Here is a 23,754-nt window from a genome sequence, read left to right as displayed (position 1 = left end):
GGCTGCGCAAGAAGGGAGTGTGGGTCTCCTCCAGGACCCCCTGCCTCCTTCCATCTTGCCTTTCAAGAAGCTGGCTCTGTCAGCCTGACCCCTCCTCCTCCTCAGCCCCGACTCTCCTGTACTGTTCCAGAACATTTTCTGCCATTCATGGCCTCAGTGCTTGCAGCCATCTCTCTTTCTGACCGGAGGCCTTGCAGTTGTTAAATTTGTCCCCTTTCTGGTATAATTTTGCCTGCCCTTTTTTTTTCCCCCTTTCTTTTTTTAAAAAGCTTATTCTTTGATTTGGCAAATATTGACTGCCTACCTGTGATGTACCCCAGCACCGTATGAAGTGCTAGGAATTCTGCAGTGAGCAAAAGGCAGGCCCTGCTGGAGCTTACGGCCCATGGGGAGATGCACTGACCTCGCACACTTGCACGCATGTACCGAATTGCAAACCAGAGTCGCTGCCCACCTTACAGTCTCTGCCGCGGTGGGGTGGAAGGGGAGGGGGTCGGGGAAGTGGTATTCAGTCAGAGATTCGACAGCTCGATGGAGAGGAGCAGGGATAGGCCTCCAAGCAGAGGGAAAGGCTGGTGCTCAGGGTTCGAGGGAAAGGAGGGGACCCAGCCTTCTGGGGACAGCAGAGGAAGGCCAGCGTGCCCTGCCGTACTTATCTGAGGCCCCCTAGGAAGCCTCTGGAGGCTCTGAGCAGGGAATGACAAGCTCAGATCTGGGTTGCGTCCCCTCTCCTGCCTCTCCTGGAGGGTGTGTGCGTGTCCTGCCCCCCCCACCCCCGTACAGCTCCCTCAGCTCCGTGGTCATTGGTGCACCCAGGGAATTCAGGACGCCTAAGTCTTACATCAAGCGGCAGCTCTGTGGATCAACTCCCGGATCCCTGCCTTCCTGTCTCCTTTAGTTGTGCCATTTTTCTCCATTCAGTTCATCCACGGCCCCTCCATGGATGGGGTCCCTACTGAGGTCCGTGTCACTTCTGTGGCAAGTGTGGCTTCCTGCGTGGGAGTGCTCACTGCTGGCCCCCCGCCTGCCATCACATGACAGAATACTGTAGCCGTGACTCAGACTTCGGTGAAACTCGCAGTGAATCAAAGATCATGAGCGGGAAAGCGATGGGTGAGGACCAAGTGTCTGCAAAGGGCACTTGGGAAACGTGGAGTCAGACTTGGCCTTATACCCAAACTTACAAAGTAAGCGAAAGCGATAGCCTTTACTTCCTTCAGTGTTCCGCAAGGTTCTCCTTTAAGTATCGCCCTTGGTCAGTGCACACACCCACCAGTGGAACAAAATGCACTTCCTGCAGCTCCACAGGGAGCACTGCTCTAAAAGGAATGGGGGAGGCAGTCAGTGGTCCTTATCTGTCCGTCAAAGCCTGCATCCCGTTAGAGGGGAAAGAAAGGAGATTTGGAAAGATAAATGTATACTTTTTAGCAGATGTCATTATAGTTAGGTGCTCAGAATTCAAAAGGAATGAAGGGGAGAAGGGGAGAGGACCTCCCCGCTGGTCACTGCCCTGCTCATCCGTTCTCCTCCCAGGATATGGAGTGGTACCCGTGTCTTGTACCTGTAGAGCCTTCCAGAGGCATCTCGTGTATACGAGCACATGAAATGTGTGCACACACACCTATCCACTACGGTGGGCATCTTGGTCACTGTTGGTGGACATGTTTGGGGAAATGGCCTTTATGTTTCTATTTGAACCCACTTATTTCCATGTTGGCGTGTTCCTCTTGGGCCTCCGCCACCCCCATCCTGGGGGGGAGGTGCTGACCAGGCTCCTGGTTCCTCTGAGCCCCGTTCTCGGTCTCTGACAGCACCTTTCCCCCTGGTTGTGCCAGGGACTCAGTGAGCCCCGGGAGAGGAGAGGGAGGAGGAGGAAGAGGAGGGTAAAGGGGACCAAGCCCCTCCCACCCACGGGCTCCAGCCGAGATGGGCACCTTTTGAGAAAACTTGGAGGGCTTTCTTGCTGGAAGTTATGTTCTCCCCTTGCAAACCTCTGCTCTGTTTGGGTTCCACGGACCCGGTCCCTTCTGTTTTGTTGCTTTTCTGTGCCTGCCTGGTTCCTTGGCTGGACCGTGGGCACCTGGAGGTTGGAGTCGGCTTCTGATTCATCTGTACATCCCTGGAGCCCCCGACCTGGGTGGCAGACTGAGTTCGGGCCTGAAGTCAAGTGCGTGGCTCTGATAGTACAGGATAGTACGTGCTCCTCATGGAGCACGTCCCATGCCGCGAATTGAACATGCTTTATCTCAGTTATCTCCAGAGAGGGAACATCATTTGCCCAAAACCACACAGGTTACAGCAGGGATGGAACCTGGATTCCAAGCCGGGCTTCTCTGAGGCCACCGTCTGAAGGGTCTTCAGACGTTCTGTGTAGGGGGCTGGGTGGGGGAGGGGGGGGTGACAGAAGGAGGCTGGTAGGTGGCCTTGGGCCCCTTACAGCCCTGTCTCAGCCAGAGCAGCTTCCATTTGTCCCTCTGACCCTGTGGCTGGAAATGAAGTAGAAAAAGCCCCAGGGACTACCCACTCAGAAACTGGGGTTGCCTTTCCCTTTTTGTTTGAGTCCTCGTGGTTTCACTGATAAAGCCATTTTGAATTCCAAGTCAAGATTTGCTATTTGATTAGCTTGCCAGGTGAGCCCGAAAGAAACACCAGATGAACTAACTCTTTGGATGCAAGTTACAGACAATAAGCAGAGAATACTTTCCTTGCTCCAGCCCAGGGGTGCTGGGGGAGAGGGCCCACCTCCCCAGGCCCAGAAGGAGCAGGGAGCCGAGGCAAGCCTGGCCTGGGAACTTTAGGAGGGGAGCCTCTCAGAAGCCCTGCAGATGCCCCCCCCCCCAAGTTAACACAGGTAAACAGCTGACCTACATACTCTAAAGGCAAGCCGTTTCAGACTGATCAGTGACGTTCTGAAGACTGGTTTTCTTTGGGAAAATTTTCTTTTAAATTCGGCAACTATTGGCACTTTTTAATTTTTGGTATTTATTTATTTATTTATTTTTAAAAATTTTATTTATTTATTTGAGAGAGAGAGTGAGAGAAAGAGCATGAGAGGAGAGAGGGCCAGAAGGAGAAGCAGACTCCCCGCTGAGCGGGGAGCCTGATGTGGGACTCGATCCTGGGACTCCAGGATCATGAACTGAGCTGAAGGCAGTCGCCCAACCAACGGAGCCACCCAGGTGCCCTAATTTTTGGTATTTAATACATCTTTAACACTTGGCTGAGAGGCTGGGGTTCAGGCAGAGAGAAAGTTAAAATGTTAAGGAGCTTTGCCCTTTGAGATAGAAATGTTGAAAAAGCATCCAGGAAATTCTCATCAGTGAGGAAAGCAGGATTGCAGGCATCCACAGCCATGTGGCAGTGCCCCGCCCCCTCCCCCCCCCCCCCCCCATCTCCCAGCAAGGGCTGTGTGCCTGTGCGCGTGGAGCCTCGGCTCCAAAGCCACTGGTCTTGCTCTGGACCTCGTCACCTCCTGGCGTCGGTTGCCACTAGATGACTTGGAACAAAAATTGCAGTTTCTGCATCCAGGTGAGATGCTTTCCCAGGACAATTTCCACCTCTTTCGGCCTAGTTTGAAGTGCCCGTGTGTTAAGAGCCCCCATGGTTTTGCTGCCAGTCCTGCCACCTCCCCATCCCTTCGGACCTGGGGCTGTCGGATGTTTAGAATATTTCTACATCATTTTGGAGGGGACACCCTCCTCTGCTCTTCCCTGGGAAAGTTCTGGCCCGGGTGAGCAGTGTTTTCTGTAACCAGCCACCTCCTCCTTGTTCCTAAGCCCAGAGACTGGCCAGTGCGCAGCGCGTTGTGCAAGAAACAGCTGTTGTTTTGACAAAGGATGGGCTGGCCTTACTTTTTGAATTACCAGAGTGAGTCAAGAGGTCATCTATTCCAGGCCTTTGCTCCTGGGCAGGTGGACAATGCAGACCGTGAACCCTCGTGTGTGGGACGCATGATGTAAAATATATTTCTGTATGTAAACCTGTATTTTTTCACATTAGCAGGATTTAAGAAAGGAACGTATATATAGTACGGTTTTTCCAAAATGGTAATACATGCACGTGGCTAAAATAGAAGATGTACAGTTGACCTTTGAACAGTGAGGATTAGGGGTGCCGATCCCCAGCATAGTCGAAAATCCACATATAACTTTTGATGCCCCTGAAACTTAACCACTCAGAATCTATAGTTTACTGGGAACCTTGACCAATAGCATAAATAGTCGATTAACTTGTACTTTGTATGTCACATGTATTATATACTGTATTCCTGCAATAAAGTCAGCTAAAGAAAAGAAAATATTATTAAGGAAATCATAAGGAAGAGAAAATACATTTACGGTGTTGCGTTATAAAAAATGCCCACCTGAGTGGCCCCCACCAAGTTCAAACCCGTGTTCTTCGAGGGTCAGCCATCCACTGAAGGGCAGGTCCATCTCCCCTCCACCCCTAAAGCCTTCTCAGAGCCAAGCAGTTACAAATATCTTTTGTATCTTTCTGGAGACAATCAAAGCTTATGCAAGGATATGTATAGATACCCTTTCAAACAATACTAGCATTGTTTTTGCACTTTGCTCTTTTTGCTTAAATATGTCTTGAAGATCATCCCATCTCCTGTGCATATGGGACCTTTTTTTTTTAAACCGTTATCAAATGATCCTTGAGTGGATACGTCAACGCACTCTTTGTTGGATACTTCTAGTTGGTTCCCAGTTTTTGCTTCCGCCTTCCCCTTTTTGTGAGGTTTTAGTGCTTTTCGGATGTGGGGACTCTCCATGCCTTTTTTTTTTTTTTTTAAATAAGTGATCAGTGACTCAGGGACTGAGGGTTCTGTATTTTAGGCCCCCACTGCCACCTCCCCTGAACCCATTAAATTCCCTTGTTAATGTGTCATTATATTTGACACTTTGAGAATAGGCAGGCCGGGTAGATAATAAAACAGTATTTGGCTTATGTTTAATAGCTGTCTCTTCTCTGCATTGTCCCAACAGCCTTAGAAAGCCTCGGTGTCCTTCAGAAGGACTTGGTGGTGGTTTTGCAGGCGACCCGGTCAAGGATCGTGAGCCCTGAGTCTGACCATCCAAACCCGGGGCTTGGCAAGCGCTGGCTCTCCTCCTTGCTGTGCCAGTCTGTTTCCGTGGTGGCGGGTGGTGGCGCTGTATTAAATTAGGAGCCTCCTGTTAGTTTCTCATGTGGACCTGTGTATGTCTACACACGTGGGGAAGGGAGTGTGGGGGCCCATGGCGGGTCCCCAACAGCCAGCAGCAGGTCACCCCAGGCACACTGGCCCCACGGCTTTGTGACAAAGGTGGGTTTGCTGCCTTCTATCAAGGGACCTGTCCCGGGCTCAGCCCTTCTGAGTTAGGCTCTCTGACGGATGTGCCCGTGGGGCTCCTTGGCACGAGGCTGGGCTGGACTCCAGTGAGAGGGACATGTGGGGACCCCAGGGCTCTTCTGTGTCTCCCACGGCACTGCCCCCACCGTCCCCATGCTGGTCCCCCCTGGATGGGAAGGTGGTGGGGGGAGGTCAGGGCTGGGCCCCACGGTCACCTCTCTGCCCCCAGCATCCAGCGGTTCTGGCTGACTGGGTGACACCCCCTCCCAGGAAGGAGGGTCCTCCTTGAAAGCAGTCCGAGCTCTTTGTTTTTCTCCACGTTTTCTGCATCTGCGGGCGATGGGAACAAAACATCAACTCTACTTTTTCTGTCATATTTCAATATTGGCGTTGCTCCCCACTTCTTGAAGCCTCCTTTTATAACTTCTGCTGCTGCCGCTTAAATATAGCCGTCTAAGTCCTCCTCCTTACCAGATTGTTTATATTTTTGAAAAGCCTTCTGCTTATCTGCGATTGCTCTCTCTTCGCCGTCTCCGTCCCCGCATCGCCACATTGGTTTTGGTTGCTCTTTTTTTCCTGCCTTCACTCGACTGGGATGTGTTTCAAATGTGGTCTATCAAAATGTGCAGTGTTTCCCTCTTTTCTGCAGTAGCTTTGACATCTGTTCTTGAATCCTAGCCCATGTTATTCTTTTGGACTTGTTTGCCCAAGATTTGCTGGAATGCCAGAAACACGAAAGGGGAGAGTGTGGCGGGGGGGTGTCCGTGCCCCCTCCCCCACTGCTCCCCCCCCCAAAACTGTCTGCGATTTCCAGGTCGACAGCACGCTGGATGTTGGCTCCAGTGCCCTGTCGTCTCGTCTGGCAGGGGCCCACCCTGTCGTGTGCGAGTGGAGCTCCCACCAGGAGGCCCTGCAGACCTGCTTGGGTTACTTCCGCCCAAAAGGGAAGCAGGTGGAACTTCGTGGGGTGGCCGGGGGTGTGGCGGGGGGGGGTACTCGCGGGCTTCCTGGGCATCTCTGGAAGGATCTCCATCTCTGATTACCATCGCCTTGCGCTCTTTGATTGGGTCCTTGCTCTGCTGGGCCTCGGGAGGGGCCGTACCGCGGAGAAGCCACTGGGAGCAGCCACACTGAATCCTAAGGAGACTGTGTCTTTCGTCATGGAGGCCACTCAACGAGCAAAGGGGCCTTTCGGTGACCATGGCCGCGTGTCCTTGTGCCCCTGCTGTCAGCCAGGACACCACTCTGGGCCCATCTGCCGCAGCTTTGTTTGAAACCGGCCCTGTTGGCAGCGTCTCCCAGAATTCCTGAGGCCAGGGCACAGGTTCTCTGATGCTTGAGTGTCATTTTGTCATGTGGGCAGAGGTCCTCTTACAGGGGACCCCCCGCTCCTGGCGGCTCTCAGCGTTTCAGTACAAGGAAAATAGTTGGAGGATAACCAGTGTTTCCAGGTGCCTCATTTTCAAATGACTTGACCACATCCTGCAAATCACGATTCTTGGAAATTGCCTCTTAAAGGTCCCTCCTGAAAACGAGTAACAGGTTAATTTGGATTGTCCTGGACGTGGTGCCTCGCGTATCTTAGACCCACAGTAAATGCTCTTAACAAAAGCAAACCAAGTATCACCACAAAAGATCCGAGGCCCACACTGTTGAAGACAAATAGGTTACCCCACTGAGAAGCCCAGGGTAAAGCCGAAGAACCAGGGCGCAGAGATGGGTCAAGAAGGAATGCTTGTTACGAACAGAGACGAGCCACTCCCGGGTGGGATGGCATCTGGGCATCAGCCTGACTCAGGGTTTAGGAAAGAGAAACATTTTGCGTCTGTCATAGAAGCAGACATTTGTGAGGTGCGCATGGAAACAGGGCACGTCGGCCTGAGCCAGTTTGGTGTTCTGGTACCAGCACACGGGATGGAGGGGAACTGCCTCAGTGTCCACTCCCCCACCCCCACCCCCCCACCACTACCCCCAGCCCCCTGCTGCCCAGGGGCTGAGAATTCCCGTGAGCCACGGGGGCCTCTCCTGGGTTCTGGTCAAATGCAAATGCGATCTCCTCTGATACGCAGCGCAGTGACAATCTTGTCCTCCATTCTTGTGTCTCCACAGAGGGAACTCGATGCCACCGCAACAGTACTGGCGAACCGGCAAGATGAAAGCGAGCAGTCTAGAAAGCGGCTTATCGAGCAGAGCCGAGAGTTCAAGAAGAACACTCCAGAGGTGAGGCCACAGTACCGTCCCGGTCTCGGTGCGGGGTCTCCCCGTCCCCGTCCATATTCAGGAGCCGCGTTGTAAGCAGACTGTGTTCTCCTCTGCAGCCTGGGGGACTGGGGCGCTGGTAGGCTGTCTGGATGCCAGAAGGCATGAGCTCATTCCAGAGGCAGATACCGACCCGGTTGGGTGTTGGCGAGCACGTGGCCCGTTGTGTGGCCCATCCGGGCCTCTGGGCCCCCGCGCTCCTTGCCCACGTCTGTTAGCACGCCACCCCAGGTCCTCAGGAGCACTGAGCATAGTGGGATGGGGTATGGGGGATCCTCAGAGGGCCCCTTCCCTGGTGTGGTGGGTGGCTGCACCCATCTGAGGATGCAATGTGCCGATCCTTCCCTGTAGAACAGACATTTAGCCTGGTAGGGCCTGTTAAGCGCTCTGTTTCCTGAAATATGCTTTAAAGGGCACTGCAAATGTGCTCCTCATGGGCTACTTTTTTTTTTCCCCCCTTGTAAGTACATGTTTGAAAGGCACTGTTTAGAGGGGCTTGGGCAGCATTTTCCCAGTCTGTTGCCCAAGCCCTTCATTCCCTCAGTCCCTATCAAAGGCTTTGTAAGATGTGAAAAACAAGGAGAGTTTGAGAGACAGTTGAACAGATGTGGGAATTGCTTTCCGGGAGCTCCTGCCGGTTTGTCCCACGATGGTTCTCGTGCCATGGGCCCTCGCCCCAGCCTCCTGCACCCTCCCCCTTAGGTGAGAGCGGATCGCAGGTGCCCACGTGCCTCTGCGGAGGACAAAGGAGCAGGTCTGGAAGGAAAGCTCCCTTCTGGGAGGCATGCCTCTGATTTGCCCAGTATTCCTGAAAAAAATGATGTGCGATTTGAACTTTTTAGAAGTAGACTCGTTTCCGGTGTGCCAAAGTAGCTTGCTGTTCAAGGGCATGCTGTTGTCAGTCATTTTGGGAAACAAATAACCCTCTATTTTAAGAATAACTATTTGGGGGAGAAAACAGGATAGCCCAGTGGGAAGCAAGGGGTCTCTCCAGGGGCAGATCCCCTTAAGGGTTTTAAATTTTAGACCCGCTACTCCCACCCTCCTTACCCTCACCCGGCCTGCCCTTAAATGTGGCTCTTGCATGTGTTATCCAAGCAGAAGTCCACATTGTAGTGATCCGTACCAGGTTGCCCTCTTCCGCGCGGGGATGGGGGAGCTGCTGCGCTCCGTGGTCCGCCTTGTCACCAGTAAAGACTGGGGCCGACAAAGCAGCCAGGCAGCAGGACGCCCTTCTTCTAGTCGCTCTCCTCCTGTTAGGCTGCTTCAGAGCAGGCCTTCCTGGAGGGTCCAGCTGTGGGGTTTCCCGAGCTCTCCTCCTTGTCCTTGACCCCGTCTCCTGGCCGATCCCCTTCACCTCTCTCTCCGGCCACTCTTCACACTGTTCCAATAACGAGCTGTCACCCACTGTCCTGGGTTCTTACTTCCCTTCCCTTGCTGACCCTAAGTCCAGGGGTTTCCGTAGAAAATCTAAAGCAGAAGGTCAAGGTCATCCTTCCAAGGCAGCAGACAACACTAAGTAAACATGACCTGTCCTGTGGTAAGTGCTGTGAGGAGTGGAGAATTGGGTTCCTGGATGTTCCTCTGGAGGCCCAGGCTCCTGTCAGGTCCAAGGGCTGGGGCCCCCTGAGGTGGGGGGGGTGTTTCCCCTCAGGCCCCTGAGGCCCTAGCTGATAAATTCTGGGTACAGCCCCTCCACTGACATGGAAACGGGGGACCAGCTCACAGAGCTTGAAGAAGCCCCACCCGAAATGTTGCATTTTTCTCTCCCGATCCCAGTAAATAGAAGAGGCTCAGGGAAGAAGCGGCTTGGGTGGTAAATGACATTTGGGGCATTTCTTTGCAGGGCACATTTTTAGACACTGTCTTCCATGGAGAAGGGCCCTGGCCTTTGCCAGAGGGTCAAGGCTAGTGCTTGCTCAGGCATCTCCTTCTGCAGTAAGGAGAGTCTTGCTGCCACAGGAATTTCCAGGAAGCTGGGAAGGGTGAAGCTGCTTACAGGCTCCCGCACCTCCCCTTGCATTTTCCTAATCCCAGGTCCATCCTTGAAATCTGGGTGGGGTCCCTGTGGGAACCCCGAGGCGAGAACAGGTGGAAAAGACAGGTTCACTTATGCCAGCAACCAACCAGAATTCTCGGTAAATAGTGAAGCCACCGAAGGCCAGAATGGGGGTGGGGGCGAGTAGCTATAGCCAAGTCCTCTGGGGTACACGGAGGGAAGGAGTACGTGCGTGTGTGGGCGGTGGAGCGGCTGGATCTGGTGAGTCCGGGGCCTGGGGTCCAGAGGGGGTATTCTATTGTCTGTTTGTTTGGGGTCTCAGTGCGGGGGGGGCCCTGATATTTCTTGAGCATCAGTTATTTCTTGTGACTATACTGCTGGGCAGACCACTCAGCACCTGAGCAAATTAACATTTATTGTCGAGGAAACTCTTTTAGAGATTAAGCATATAAAAATGAAGGTTGCTTAGGACTTTGTTCTCAGGGGTTAAAAAAAAAAAAATTTGGCTTGTTGGCGGGAAAGGCGTCTTCCTCGGGTGGACCCAGACCAGGATGCTCACACCTCACAAAATTGGGCCTCCAGGTGAGGAGCAGGCCCTTGTTCCAGGGTGAACAGCGTGGCGGAGTCAGGGCCATGGTGTGCCCGCTGGTTTGCACCTAAGGTGCCCGTGGCGGATGAAAACACTGCAGGCCCTCTTTGTTCTGGGGAAGAAGACTGCGCTCCTAGTGTCTACCAAACAGCTAGTGAATCTAATGTGCAGGTTTAGGCACCGGAGAAAAGTCAGAGGTGAGTAAGATGGTCTCCCGACAGGGAGATTTTATTTTCCAACGTGGCCCTGCCCAAGGGCAGCTGGAAAAGCTCAAGTGCAGAGGGAAAGGTGGGTTCTGCAGTGGCCTTGTAGCCGCTTCCATGCGGGATGGGCCACAGGAGCACCGAGGAGCAGGTGCCGTGCTGGCCAGAGCCTCGAAGGTTTCTCATTTAAAGGACTTTTTTTAAAAAAAGTTTCAGTTTTGTCATTAGAATTATACATTCACAGTCAGTTGATATTATCGGTTCTGTCTTTTTAACCCCCAAATTATAGTCGAGTTGAAGAACATTGCAGTTACTTCAGAAATAAAGTTTTATACATTGCTTTGATTCAGAAAAATCCCTTTCAAAGAAAAGTGGTTTTTAATTTTAACTTTGTAACGAAACATCCATTCCCTGTTGAATTAATAATTGAGCGTTGAACATAAAAGACTGGGGTATTTCTAGGTTCTGTCACTTTCCATACAGATTACCTCAGGTGACTTATAGCCTGGTGGCTCTGGCAGACTGCTTAGCTTCCCAAAGTCTCAGTTTTGTCACCTGTCCAAAGTGTGATGATAGGGCCCGGCTCACAGGGTTGCTCTGTGTGTGTGTAGTGTATGGTGTGTATTCCTCTACGTGTGTGTACGGTGAACTTTGTGTATATGGGTGTATGATGTGTATTTGTGTGTATATGTGAATGGTGTGTATTTTTTTGTGTATGTATGTGTATGGCATGTATATTTGTGTGTGTGTATTTGTGTATGTGCGCATGAACGTGTGGAGGGCTTCGCACAAGCCTGGCGTCTAGAGTCCGGGATGTGTTCGTTACTGGTGTGAACTTGGAACACACTACGGAACACGGCCGATTTCTGCTCCTTAAAGCTAGCTCAGGCAACTTTAAAACAACACAACAAATGTAGGTAGTTTCAGCTTAAAATATTTCAAAAGTTGGTTTGTGGTAATAGGTAATCGTTTTACAAATACTTTTTGAACACCTTCCATGTGCCAGATGGTTCTACCCTGAGGATACAATCCTATCCTTGTTCTTAAAGAGTTCCTTATCTTTCTTAGCAGCAAGCACAACATCCTGATCTGGCATGTGAAGTGCTAGGATGGTAGAACTGGAATCTTCCAAATGCAGACTTGCGCCCCAGAAACACTGTCAGCGATGGTAAAGCTCTAAGCCACATAGGCCTCTGGAACCCTTGCTTAGGTGAATCAGGCTGCTTTTTGCGCCGTGAACGGGAAGGACCTGCTGCCCTAAGAAATGCACATGAGTAGTTGCTCCTGGCCTCCCTGGAACTCGTCTGGGAGCCCCCAGCTCCGAACACAGCCCCTGAGACGTACATTTGCAGCCGTGCTGCGCCATGCCGGGAGGGCTCTGGTGGGGGGTTCTGGGGAGGCAGGTTGAGGAGTGGGCCCACCCCCGGCGGGATGAGCAGGGGCCAGCATCTCTGCGCTGGCCAGCGCTCTCCTCCTGCCCGAGGCGGGTGAAGGGCGAGGTCAGGCTGGTGGCATGTGTGCAGGAGGGGCAGCCTTGGCTTTCTCGAAGGTTGGTGGTGGTCGAGCTGTGTGCAGTGCAGGCCAGAAAGCGCTTGCCTTCTGCTCTTCTGTTGCTTTGATCAGGGTTCCCAGGTACCGGCCACGATGGCTTTTGATGCCCAAGGGATAGCCATATTGATAGAGCTGACTGCAGAGCGGATTACCAGGGACATGGAAGCATGTGGGGATGTCCAGAGCTAGCCAGGGATGCTGGGCCAGCTCCTCACTCCTGGAAACGAAGGCATTTCTTGAAAGGCAGGAACCTCGAAGGGGACCATGCTAGGGATTCATGACTTTTTTCTTGTGCTTCCATCAGCTAAGTTTGCTCCTTGGGCCAGTTCGTCTTCACCACTTGGCCCAGGCAGTGTGGACCCTGAGTTGGTGCTGTGGCCTGCAGGGCGCTGAGGTAGATGGCAGCGCAAGGCCCTACAGCGAGGTCCCGGGGCGCTCTGGAATGCTCAGCTCACAGAACGGTCCTCAGTGTTCGATTTGCTTCCACAAAGAGCTTGGGCTCTTGTTTGTTCTGTTCCAGCTCTTTTCGATAGGGAAGAACCATCCTTTGCCGGGGGGGGGGGGGTGGGGAGAGGGGCAGGAGAAGAGAGGAAGCAAAGACCTGGGGTGTATAGGGCCTTTATCACAAAACCACACTCAGGGCTCACTTGTGTCCTGTCTGTGTGTCCAGCTGCTACCCCGGCATCCGTCTTAGGCACTTGTCTGCCCGACTTGGCTAGGTTCGATTTATGTTTCCTGTAAAGGGGCCGCATCAGCTGAGCTGCTGTTCAGGGGCTCTCAGTGGTCCTTTGTGCCCTGATGTCCTTGTGCCTCAACAGGTCTTGCTGCCCGGAGCGTTAATTGTCCCGACACCTGGCCCACCACACTCCCATTCGTGGTCGTGTTTTCTACGTCCGTCCCGCCCAGGTGCTGGGGCCTCTCTTGCTCCCGTTGTCCTGGCAGAGCCCAGCACAGCCCTGGCCATCGTGGGCCTGGCCGCCTGGGGTCCGCGCCGGGACTGACCGCCGTCCACACCCGAGGCGGCCTTGGGCCTGCTTGCTGGCTTCTGTTTCCTGAGTGGCACGATCTTAGCTCGCCCCTTGTGGCCCAGGCTGGTGTGCTTTTCTGAATTTTACACTCTTGGGAAACTGTTGTAAAAAGTCCAGAGTCGTCTCGAGGTAAGACTCGGAAAGAAATCTTCATGCTGTCAGCAAATCGAACTAGGCCTGTGGATCCGTTCCCGCCTCTGGCAGGTGGGGGCTGGGCATGGGGGTGGAGCGGTGGCACCTCCTTTAGGAAAGCCACACTCATCTCTGTATTGATCAGGACAGCTGGTGGGAGTAAGAAAAGAGAGCGCGGGCTCCGGCGCCGTGGCCCTCACACGCAGGCCCCCCACTCCCCTGTTGCAGGCTTCAGGAGTCCTTGTGCACTCCAGTCTGTGAGAGGAGGAGTCAGCAGGCCGGGGGAGGGCGGGGGCAGTAATATATAGCCGTGGCCCAGGCCCAGATGCATTTGGTCACTGCCTTTAAGCCTTTATATAGCCACTGCGGGGAGTGACTCAGCCTGGAAAAAAAGAGTCAGTTCAAGCTGCGACTCAGATGGACACGTCCTGCACGGGCTTCCTTGAGCCCGTGTGGCCAGGGTTCCGTGAGAAGCCGGGGGCGCCTGCAGGGGTCCCGGGAGAAGGGGGGGGGGGCGGTGCATGGGCTCACACGTGACTGTCTGTGCCTTTCTAACCGTACCACCGTGTTTAGACGTTATTAGCAACGACCGGGATTTTTTGTGTTGAGAAGCAAGCGAATTCTCCACTCTTGTTTTTCTACAAATGGACAGACTCCGCAGGCCGGCCTCCCTCCCTCTTCAGTTGACCAGTGTTTTGTGTTTTAACCACGTTTTTGTTTTTGCTTCCATCCTCATAAGACTCTAAAATCAATGCACACAAAAGCCTAGAAACACCAGTGCGGATTTCCTTGTGTTTGGTTGGACATGGGAGTGGGTTCTTTGAAGACCCACAGCGCCAACTGGCAAACTGTGACTTTCCACAGAGGAGGGCAGACCAGATGTGCCCCTCGGGACTTGGGCCTTTCAGGGAGGGCAACGATGGGGGAGGCAGCCTGCAAGCCTGGAAGACCGGGGGCTGCTGGCTGGACACCAGCTAGACACCCGCCCTCCCCCGCCCCCCCAGCACGCTGCTCATGTTGGGGGTCCGGGAGCCTGCCGCTCTAGTACAATTACTTTCTCCCACTTCTGAAGGGCAAGGCCTTTGTATCGAGCCGTGCACTTGGCATTCCATGGACACTTGATGACAACTGTGACATGAAAAAAGTCTTACCATATTTATAGCATTTATTTAGGAATCTTTTCTTTACAAAACAGAATTCTTAAAAATGCAGATTACTCCACAAGATTCATATCTCAGACAGGCAGCTAACAGCATTTTATTTGATGCTTCAATTTTATTTTTTTTGTACAGAATTAAAAAAAAATTCAAGAAATGCCTTTCCTTGGCAATTCTTCAAAATGTTAAATATAGCATTGCCCTATGACCCAGCCTTTCCTCCTCCCAGGTAGATATCCAAAAGAATTGAAAATATGTCCACACAAAAACTTGCACACGAATGTTCATAGCAGCATAATTCAAAAGAGCCCAAGAGTAAAAGCACCAAGATGTTCATCGGCAGATGATAAACAAACGCCGTCTGTCCATACAAAGGAGTATTACTCAAAAAAAGGAATGAAGCATTGACACCTGCTCCAATATGGATGAACTTTGAAAGCATTATACTAAGTACAAGAAGCCAGATGCAAAATCCCACACGATTCTGTTTATACGAAATGTCAAGAAGAGGCAAATCCACAGAGACAGAAAGTAGACAAGAGGTTGCCAGGGGAAGGGGGCGACTCCTGATACTTACGGGGCTTCTTTCTGGCGTGGAGAAAATGTTCTGGAATTGACTGGGTAGTGGTGATGGTTGCACAACTCGGTGAATATGTCTGACACCACTGAACTGTATACTTTAAAGGGTAAACTTTACGGTATGTGACTTTTCTTGCCAACTTTTTTGTTAATGCCTCTCTTTGTGGGGGTAGGAAATTATTCATCTGTTCTAATACTCTGAAGAAACTCCCCCCATAAAAGTATCTGGTGAGGGGCACCTGGGTGGCTCAGTCGTTCATGTCATGATCCCGGGGTCCTGGGATCGAGCCCCGCATCGGGCTCCCTGCTCGGCGGGAAGCCTGCTTCTCCCTCTCCCGCTCCCCCCTGCTTGTGTTCCCTCTCTCGCTGTCTCTCTCTCTGTCAAAAAAATAAAATCTTAAAAAAAAAAAAAGTATCTGGTGAATTTTCATTTTGGTAGCACCAACTTAGTTTCTAAAAGGCCACTCCAGTACCTGGCAAAATTTTAAAGCTCAAATAATCAACTCGGATGTTTAATCATTCTAGAATCACCCACCGTTAAATTATAATAAGACTTTAACTAGGAAAAGTTTAAAAATTAAAAGTGAGATTTTTAACGGTTACCAATTAAACTTTACCCCTAAGCCAGTTTATCAACCCAAGAGGTTATTTCCTCTTTGGGGTCCATTGGTGAGAAAACCTGCCTCGAGCGTGAGGTGGTGATGGGTGCAAGTCACACTGAAGTCAGCCCCAAGTCAGTCAGTGGCTGGTGGCGCCGTTGTCCACCCTGAGTTCCTGGCAGACCCGGTAGCATGGCCCAAGGCACCAGGCCTGTGGAGCAGGGAATTAGCTTGGGTGCGAGCAGATTGAGCAGGAGTCCGGTGCCAGCTGCTTCATCTACAGAAATATATCATGCGTACTTCAAGGGGTCATGTGAGAAGTGTGTGAGATTCCTGGAAGGTAAATGGCCAGTCCCACGCCAGAAGTGGAGTGGATGTTCGGGCCAAGTGATCTTGACCGGGGTCACTAAGCGTTCCGCCGCTCGGACCCATACATGTTTGCGGGACTGATCGTGTACGTCCCAGCTGCTGGGCAGGTGAAATGAATTCACGTGGTTGGAGCATATAGTAGGTGCTAGCAAACATTGCTGTCCTGTGTTCTTTCCTCCCTCCCTCCCTTATACGAGTAGTTCTGAGCCCTTGCCGGGGTTTCGGGGAGACAGCAGGCACCACGAGAAGGTTCCAGCTCTCATAGAGGGGCAGGCAGACGGTGACCAACACATGGCATACAGACAGGATAGCTTCAGGTGGTGGTCAGAACTGAAATGGGACACTAGGGTAGCGAGTGAGTATGGATGGGGTGAGGGTTCTTCGGGGAGTTAGGGCAGTTATTTTGAGTCAAAGGTGGAAACCGCCCATTTGCACACCCTCCCCCCGACAAGGATGAACTTGGGCAGGTTAGCAGTGGGTCCCTAAAATTTCAGCTCAAAGCCTGATTGTCTTTGTTTGTCTCTCAGTTACTTTCAGACATCACATTCGGTCCCTCTACTTTCTGAGACTGGGATGCTGTTTGGTTTGGGTGTTAGGAAGTTCTGTCGTTTGAAGGATACCTTTTCTCATTCCATTGCCTTTGGCCCAGAAAAGTGAGTTCTTAGGTCATCAACGAAGGATTAATTTCTAAGTCTGCATTGTTGGTGACAAAGGAGCCCCCCCCACCCCCACCCTCACCCCAGGCCACGCTTGCTTCCTGTGAACCCCATGGGGCCGTCTGTCCAGATCACTCCCCGAAACGTGGACAGGGCCGGCGTTCCCTTTCCTTCCTGAGCCCATGTGTCGCTTCCTTCTGTGTCTAGCAGTCTTTAAAGGGCTATTTTGAGTATAACAGACAAATTATCTGAGAGTTTAATAACTGTCAAAAGGAAGAGACAGTAATTAGATGCATGTGGTGTGGAAGTCTAGTCGACACCACACTGAGCTGTATAACCTCTCTGGGCCCCCGTGTTCTCGTCCAAACACTGGAGTGATGACAACTGTCCCGGAGTTGTTATGAGTCAGACGACTTGTAGAATATCCAGAATTAGCTTTGGCAAATAGTAGAAGCTCAATAAATGGTGCGTTGAATGTATGTTATTAAAACCTAGTCTTCAAAAAGGAGAATTTGTGTTCACGAGTGTATTTTATTTATTTTTTAAAGATTTTATTTATTTGTCAGAGAGAGAGAGCATGAGGGGAAGAGGGGCAGAGGGAGAGGGAGAAGCAGGCTCCTCGCTGAGCATGGAGCCTGACAGACACAGGGCCCGAGCCCAGGACCCTGAGATCATGACCTGAGCTGAAGGCAGACGCTCAACTGACTGAGCCACCCAGGCGTCCCTCATGAGTGTATTTTAAAGCCAGAAAGGAACACGAACATTTTCAAGATCCTCTTACAGCGTAGAGTCAGCCTATCAGCCTTTGCAACTATTGCAGACTTGAGTAGATGAAATGAAATAAAAATAGGCTCCCTCCATATGTAGAGAGATGGTCGTTTTTCTCTCCCGTTGGCTGAGCTCGGCTGTTCGTAGAGGGAAATACATGGGCTGGACTCACTCTTCGGAAGCGGTTCTTTACACATAGCCCCTAACGTGTCTTTCTGATCATTAACCTCCCATGAAATGCATTTTGAATGGAGGTCATTCTGTGGAGGATCTTCTCCAGGATATACCTTTGTTGTGTACAGGTCATAAGGCGTAATGACTAAATGTGAAGGCAGTAAAATTTGGTTGGAATTGTGGCGAACTGTTGTTTATTAATATTTATTATTTACTGAGAGCGAAGCATTATGCTGAGTGCAGTACAAACACTACATGGCCCCTCGCGGTCACCCTGGGAGGTGGGTGACAAGAGTGCCACTTTACAACACGTCAGCCACCTGCCTAACAGGCAGCAGGCTCCTGAAAATGAGGCTGTCACCACTGTGCTACCCTGTCTCCTTTTAGCTTCTAGAAGCTGACTTTCTTTCTTTCTTTTTTTTTTTTAAGATTTTATTTATTTATTTGAGAGAGAAAGAGAGAATGAGAGATAGAGAGCACGAGTGGGAAGAGGGTCAGAGGGAGAAGCAGACTCCCTGCCGAGCAGGGAGCCTGATGTGGGACTCGATCCCGGGACTCCAGGATCATGACCTGAGCCGAAGGCAGTTGCTTAGCCAACTGAGCCACCCAGGCGCCCTAGAAGCTGACTTTCTGTCTTGAAATAACGTCAGTCAAGAAAGAGACAGTGGGATGACAGGTCCCACTGACCCTGAGATTTGTTGTCTTAAGTGTTTCTTCCTTCAGCTGGGGGCAGGGGGCTGCGGCCGGGGTGGTTGTGACTAATCCCCGAACATTGATTATGCACCAGCGTGTCAGCTCTTGGTTCTAACTTGCAAACCTTGAGTTGCATAAAAAGTTAAGTTTACAAGGAGCATTACGAGCCTGCCATGCAGAGTATAGTAATTTTGTCTGGAGCCCAGTATTTTTACTGGAAGACCGAAGACCTTAGGATATAGTCAGTAGAGTTCAAGGAGTGTTCGGTTGGGAATCTGGACACTTGGATCCTGATTCTGGCTCTGCCGAGGCCCGGGTTGGAGATCCAGGCCAACCAGGTCTCCTGTGTAGTTTGATCTGAGAGAGGAGGCGATGGCGTGATGCCCGGTGGCCGAGCTCTGGGCCTCTGGAGAGTGGGCCCTCCCCCTCCTCAGGCACACTCCAGCGCGCCCTCCGCATGGGCCCACACTGAGGTGCTGCCCTTTCTTAGCAGGCCCCACCCGCTTTACCTCTTGGGGTTTTCTGTTCAGAATTCCTTTTGCATGCAGGTAGGAGTCATGGTGACCCCACTGTGTGTGGAATGGGTGTACCAGGGTGACTCCGTTTGGAAGGCTGTGGTCGCTGCAGGCCACAGCGGTACGTAATGGCCAGTGACAACAGCTGACGCTGAGCCCTCACTGTGCGCCAAGCAGTGTTCTCAACACTTCAGATGGATTGGCTCACTTAACACAGGATGCCTGTGAAGTAAGGACTGTGTTTATCTCCGTCGCAAAGAGAGGGAAACTGAGGCCCAGAGAGAAGGAGGAAGAAGCACAGCTAATAAGCGGGGAAGGTGGCGGGAGATTTTCAGTCCAGGCCGACTGGCCGCAGGTCTGTGCCAGAGTAGGTCCTTGGGGAGCCTTTACTGAGCTCTGGAGGCTGCAGTCCAGGCACACAGAGCTGCCGCCCCCTGCCCCTGACTCCCCAGCAGATGGACTCCCCGGTGCATGTAGCGGGGAGAACACAGGCTGAATGACTGCCCCCTGACGCACCTTCCAGCTGCAGGACCCCCCCTCCTGGTGGTTCCCTACTTCACATTTGAAAGGTCACTGTTCTAGCTCCAGAAGGCCAGTCGGGCCCCCAATTTGACCCCCGTTCACTGACTCTGTGCTTGGGGCACTTTGAAGAGGTTGCCGCAGAGAGCCTCTGGGACAAGTATCCTGAGGTTGGACAGCTGGTGACAACCCGACCCTTTCCGACCTCAGCCCCTGACACCTTCCCATCGCCTTCACTGTTGTGCCACGAGAACCTTGCATTTGCAAGGGATGGGGGACACATTTCACCCCTAAAAAGGTTTTGCACCAAACAGACCCTGGCCCACGTGTCTTTCAAGAGCTTGTCTGAGGGGGTAGCCACTTAGGCAGAAAGATCTAGCAGGTACGCTCCCCCTTGCCTCCGCTGAGCCCCACTCACAGGCCTCCACATGGAATTTTACATGCAGTGACTTCGTTCTCTCGTACACCGAGCTGTGTAACCGGGTCTAATTATTTTTTTATATGAAATATTTCTAGCATACTGAAAAGTATGGAAAACAAAACATTTTCATGCCCTTCGTGAAGATTGGACAGATGTTGACATTTTGCCCACTTGCCTCTGATGCCTGGTTTTTCAAATAGAAATTACACCTTGCACACGGCGCGTATCCCACTTCCATTCCCTCTCCTACCTTCTTCCTCAGATGGAAACCCCGTCCGAAAACGGATGTTTCCTTTCCATATGCTTTTCACATTCGTAGCCATGTTTATGCGTTCGTAAGCAGAGGGTGTCGTTGTAAGGATACATGTATTTCACTATTTATGCAAATGGTATCTTGCTCTATATGTATATATCCTTTGACACCTTGCCTTTTTCACCAAATGATACCTTTTATTTTTATTGTTTTAAGATTTTATCTATTTATTTGAGAGAGAGAGAGAGAGAGAACATGAGCAGGGGGAGAGGGAGAAGCAGGCTCCCCTCTAAGCAGGGAGCCCAACATGGGGGCTCGATCCCAGGACCCCGGAATCACGACCTGAGCCGGAAGGCAGACACTTCACCAACTGAGCCACCCAGGCGCCCCCACCAAGTATTACCTTTTAGAGAGTTAGTCCTGGGTGCTGCCTATATGCATCTAGTTTATTCATTTGAGCTGTGACACAGTATTCCGCTGTGTGTGGGAACCACAGGAGATGTATCCGTCGCCCTGTTGAGATGGGAGGTGGAATTTTGGTTGTTGCTGACACTCTTTCCTTATGATGATACCCCTCCTGGGGAGTAGTGACTTCAGGAGTTTTCTGGGGTCGACACCCAGAAGTGTGGTCACGGTCACAGCCTTGACCAGCTCCGTGTGGCAGGTCCTTGCTCCCCAATGGCGAGCTCCCGGCCACATCCTCACTGATTTTTGCTGTATTTCCTTATTTCTGATGTGGGTGGACACCCTTTTGTACAATGACTTGCCTGTATGGTGTTGTCTTCTGTGTCTCAACTGCTCATATCCTCTGCTTATTTTATCTATTGGGCTATTTACTATTTTTCTTACCGACTTGTGGGCAGTTTCAGTATTCTGAATTTAGACCTTCTGTTGTGTGTGTGCTTTGCAGGTATCTCCTCCTGGGCCGTGGCCCGTCTTTTCGCTATGTTTACAGTGTCCTTTGTTGCTGGGAAGATTTTAATTTTAATGCAGGTGAATGTTTTCCAGTTGTAGATGTAAAGCTTACATTTTCTCATATCTTATTTCAGAAATCTTCCCCATGTTCATGTCATAAAGATGGCCTCCTGTGTTTTCTTTTAGTCGTTTTTTGTTTTTGCTCTTCACATTGGGCCTGTAATGTATTTGTGTGGATGCTGTTGGGTGCAGCTCTGATTTCTCCCTGCCCGTTGAGAGACCCCCCTCGTCCCAGAATATTTTCCATGGGGTCCACCTCTCCCAGTCTCATTGCTAAGGCTGGGTATACAGTAGGGGAAGGGGCTGTCCTCATGGCTCTTCAAAATGATCTAGACTCTACTTCCACATGACTTCTAGAATCATTTTTCCACTTCGATCTTTAAAATTCTTTTGAGCTTTGTATTGGAGTTTCACTGAATTTGTAGATTTGCTCGGAGAGACTTCATAAAGTGTTGAGAGTTTTGATGGAATTACTTTAGATCTTAGGCAAATTTCATTCTGTGCGTGACTGCAGGGATCCGTGAACTAACTATACACTCTTAACTTGCCCCGGTTCATTGTGTGCATAGAGAATAGTCACAACCAAAGGATTGATCATCGTAGTCTGGAGCCAGGCACAAAAATAAACCCTACTCTGTTATCATAGGTGGCTGTGATTAAGATCAGGGGGAAGGTCGGCCGCGGGCCTCCTAACATTGACAGTTTCGTTCAGAAGATTAAGTGGTTCTTCATTTTTGGCCCCGGCCATCAGTAGCTTAAAGCCATTACTGTCTATTGGCTGTTTGGTTTGTCTGAAATATGGGCCTGGTCTCAGCCTATTTCCCTGGGGTCAGGTGTGTTCACATAATCAAAGTGCCAGGAGCCCATATTGTGTGTGTGTGTGTGTGTGTGTGTGTGTGTGCGCGCACGCCCGCGCGCCTGTGCGAACTACAAGCACAGATTAGCCTTCTTGGGGGAGGAATGCACAGGGCCAGGACAGAGATGTTCTTCTTGTGTTTGCATTTAAAAATGTGCGCTCTTCATTAGTAGAGCGTTTTCCATCTTATTTTTGAGAGAGGCTTGTTCAGCCAGTTACGGGTGCTTTTGGAAATGACCATTCGTGAAGCCTTCGCCCGTTGGCAAAGTGAAGAAAAATGAAGATCCCTTCTCTGGTGATGTGGGTGCGGGGATTTTCATTGGCTCCTGTGGTTCCCATGACCTGTTTGGGGGAAGGGCGATAGCTTCTGTTTCCTTTAATTAAACGTCAGTGACGACGAGGAAATTTGTTTTATTCTGTTTGTCTATAAACAAGCCACAAAAAGCATTTCATAGATATTTAAATGATGGCTTTGCCACAGCAAAGAAAAAATGCTGGTTCCCACAGTGATACGAAACCCCCCAGCCAGTGACCTGTGAATTCGGAAGGAAGTTAACAGTAAAAAAATTTGATCAGGACAGGTTGGGCTAATACCATGGAGCACAGAACTTGTGGTTTGATTCCCTTTGCTCCTTTAAGATACGGGAAATATTTATGTATTCCTTTTTCTTTCAGATCTGTTTGTACTTCAAATTGGATAAAATGTTTGTATTCATTTTCTTAATTATAAGTGTGAGAAGTGAGTTCCATGGTAACCCTTTTTAAGTAACTGAACTGATATGTTAGAGCCAGAAGAGCTGAGAGTCATTTTTATTTTAAAATTCTTTTTGCATTAACACATCTGCAGTGTTGAGGAATATATGGAAAATTGAAATAGTGCTTCTATCCTGCCGTGTCTCCAGCACATCAATAAATCACCTTTTTTTCCTTTTAAAATGTCTGGCCTTATAATTTATGTTTGCATAACCCATTACTAAATTCATAGTAGGTGTTTTAGTTGGCAGGCATTATTCCAGGGATTCTGAAGATCTTGAAAAAAAAAATACAGAGCCTTTGTTAGTATTTATATTTAAGTGGACATTTTCTTTTAAAAAAATAATGAATTAGTTTTTATAAAAAGATTTGGGAGCTAGCTATTTACCTTTTCCTTAAGCAAACAATATTAAGTCTGTTTTCCCACATTATCAACTGTCATGGATTTTTTTTAAAGATTTTATTTATTTATTAGAGAGAGAGATGGAGAGAGAGAGAGAGAGCACACGAGTGGGGGGAGGGGCAGAGGCAGAGGGAGAAGCAAACTTCCTGCTGAGCAGGGAGCAGGACCTGGGGCTCAATCCCAGGACTCTGAGATCATGAACTGAGCCCAAAGGACTGAGCCACCCAGGCACCCCTGTCATGGATTTCTTTATAGACTTTTTCCCCCCCTTTCTTTCTTCTTTTGATTAAAACCGGCAGAAGAAAATGATCGTGATATTGAGATCACACTAATTTCTATATAATTTTCTGTAGGTTTCATGTTGCCCAGAAAATTAGAATTTCTGGTTTAGTGATTTTTTTTTTCATTTCCTAAATGCATATGACTGTTTTCGTTACAAAGTGAAGATGAATATATTCATTCATTTATAACACTGTTTGGTGCTTGACCAGAAATAGAAATGTTCGGGGCTAGCTCACATACTTGTGGCTTACCTTTGAGACTTTCTAATTTTTAACCAGACATTTAAAAATAATCATTGTGTCTTCCAGCCTTAAGTTAGGAAAACTTTCAGAGCTTCACTCTCAAATGATGAAAAAAAAAAAGTTATTTCTGGTTTTTTATTGTAAAAGTTTAAAAAGTGATTTTTATGGTAGTGACAAAGCCAGAAGGGCCATTTATGGTGTTCTGAAGAAGTTTGCTTTATTTGAAATTTCTAACCTTCTCTTTTCCCTGACTCTCATTAGCTGGTCAATAAAGTTTTCAATATAAAATATGTCTCAGCCCATTGAAATGACTGTGGCCAATCAGAGGAGGGATTGTTTCTCCCTGAGGGAGCCTTAATATGTTTATCAGGAAGTCTGTAGCCTCCTCGGTCTCTTTGTGAGATGGATTGCAGGTCGTTGTTCAAAGGAGAGTGGTGTGTTTAAAAA

The 23,754-nt window shown here is 50.2% G+C and overlaps 1 protein-coding gene across 6 annotated transcripts in view; it reads left to right on the top strand.

Moving 5' to 3' along the window:
* CUX1 (cut like homeobox 1) overlaps nt 1-23,754 on the top strand; it is a 350,704-nt gene that overhangs the window by 68,190 nt on the left and 258,760 nt on the right. For all 6 annotated transcript variants that reach the window (XM_028110256.2, XM_028110255.2, XM_028110254.2 and 3 more), the window contains exon 2: nt 7,442-7,552. In XM_028110256.2, the coding sequence (XP_027966057.1) occupies nt 7,442-7,552 (111 nt within the window). The remainder of the gene's footprint in view (nt 1-7,441; nt 7,553-23,754) is intronic.

This window comes from Eumetopias jubatus, unplaced genomic scaffold (assembly GCF_037043125.1).
Source record: "Eumetopias jubatus isolate StellerSeaLion01/CBP00866 unplaced genomic scaffold, mEumJub1_p1.0 scaffold_12, whole genome shotgun sequence".
Taxonomy (NCBI): Eukaryota; Metazoa; Chordata; class Mammalia; order Carnivora; family Otariidae; genus Eumetopias; species Eumetopias jubatus.
The sequence above is the reverse complement of the archived record's forward strand: the minus strand, read 5'-3'. Positions and strand labels throughout refer to the sequence as shown.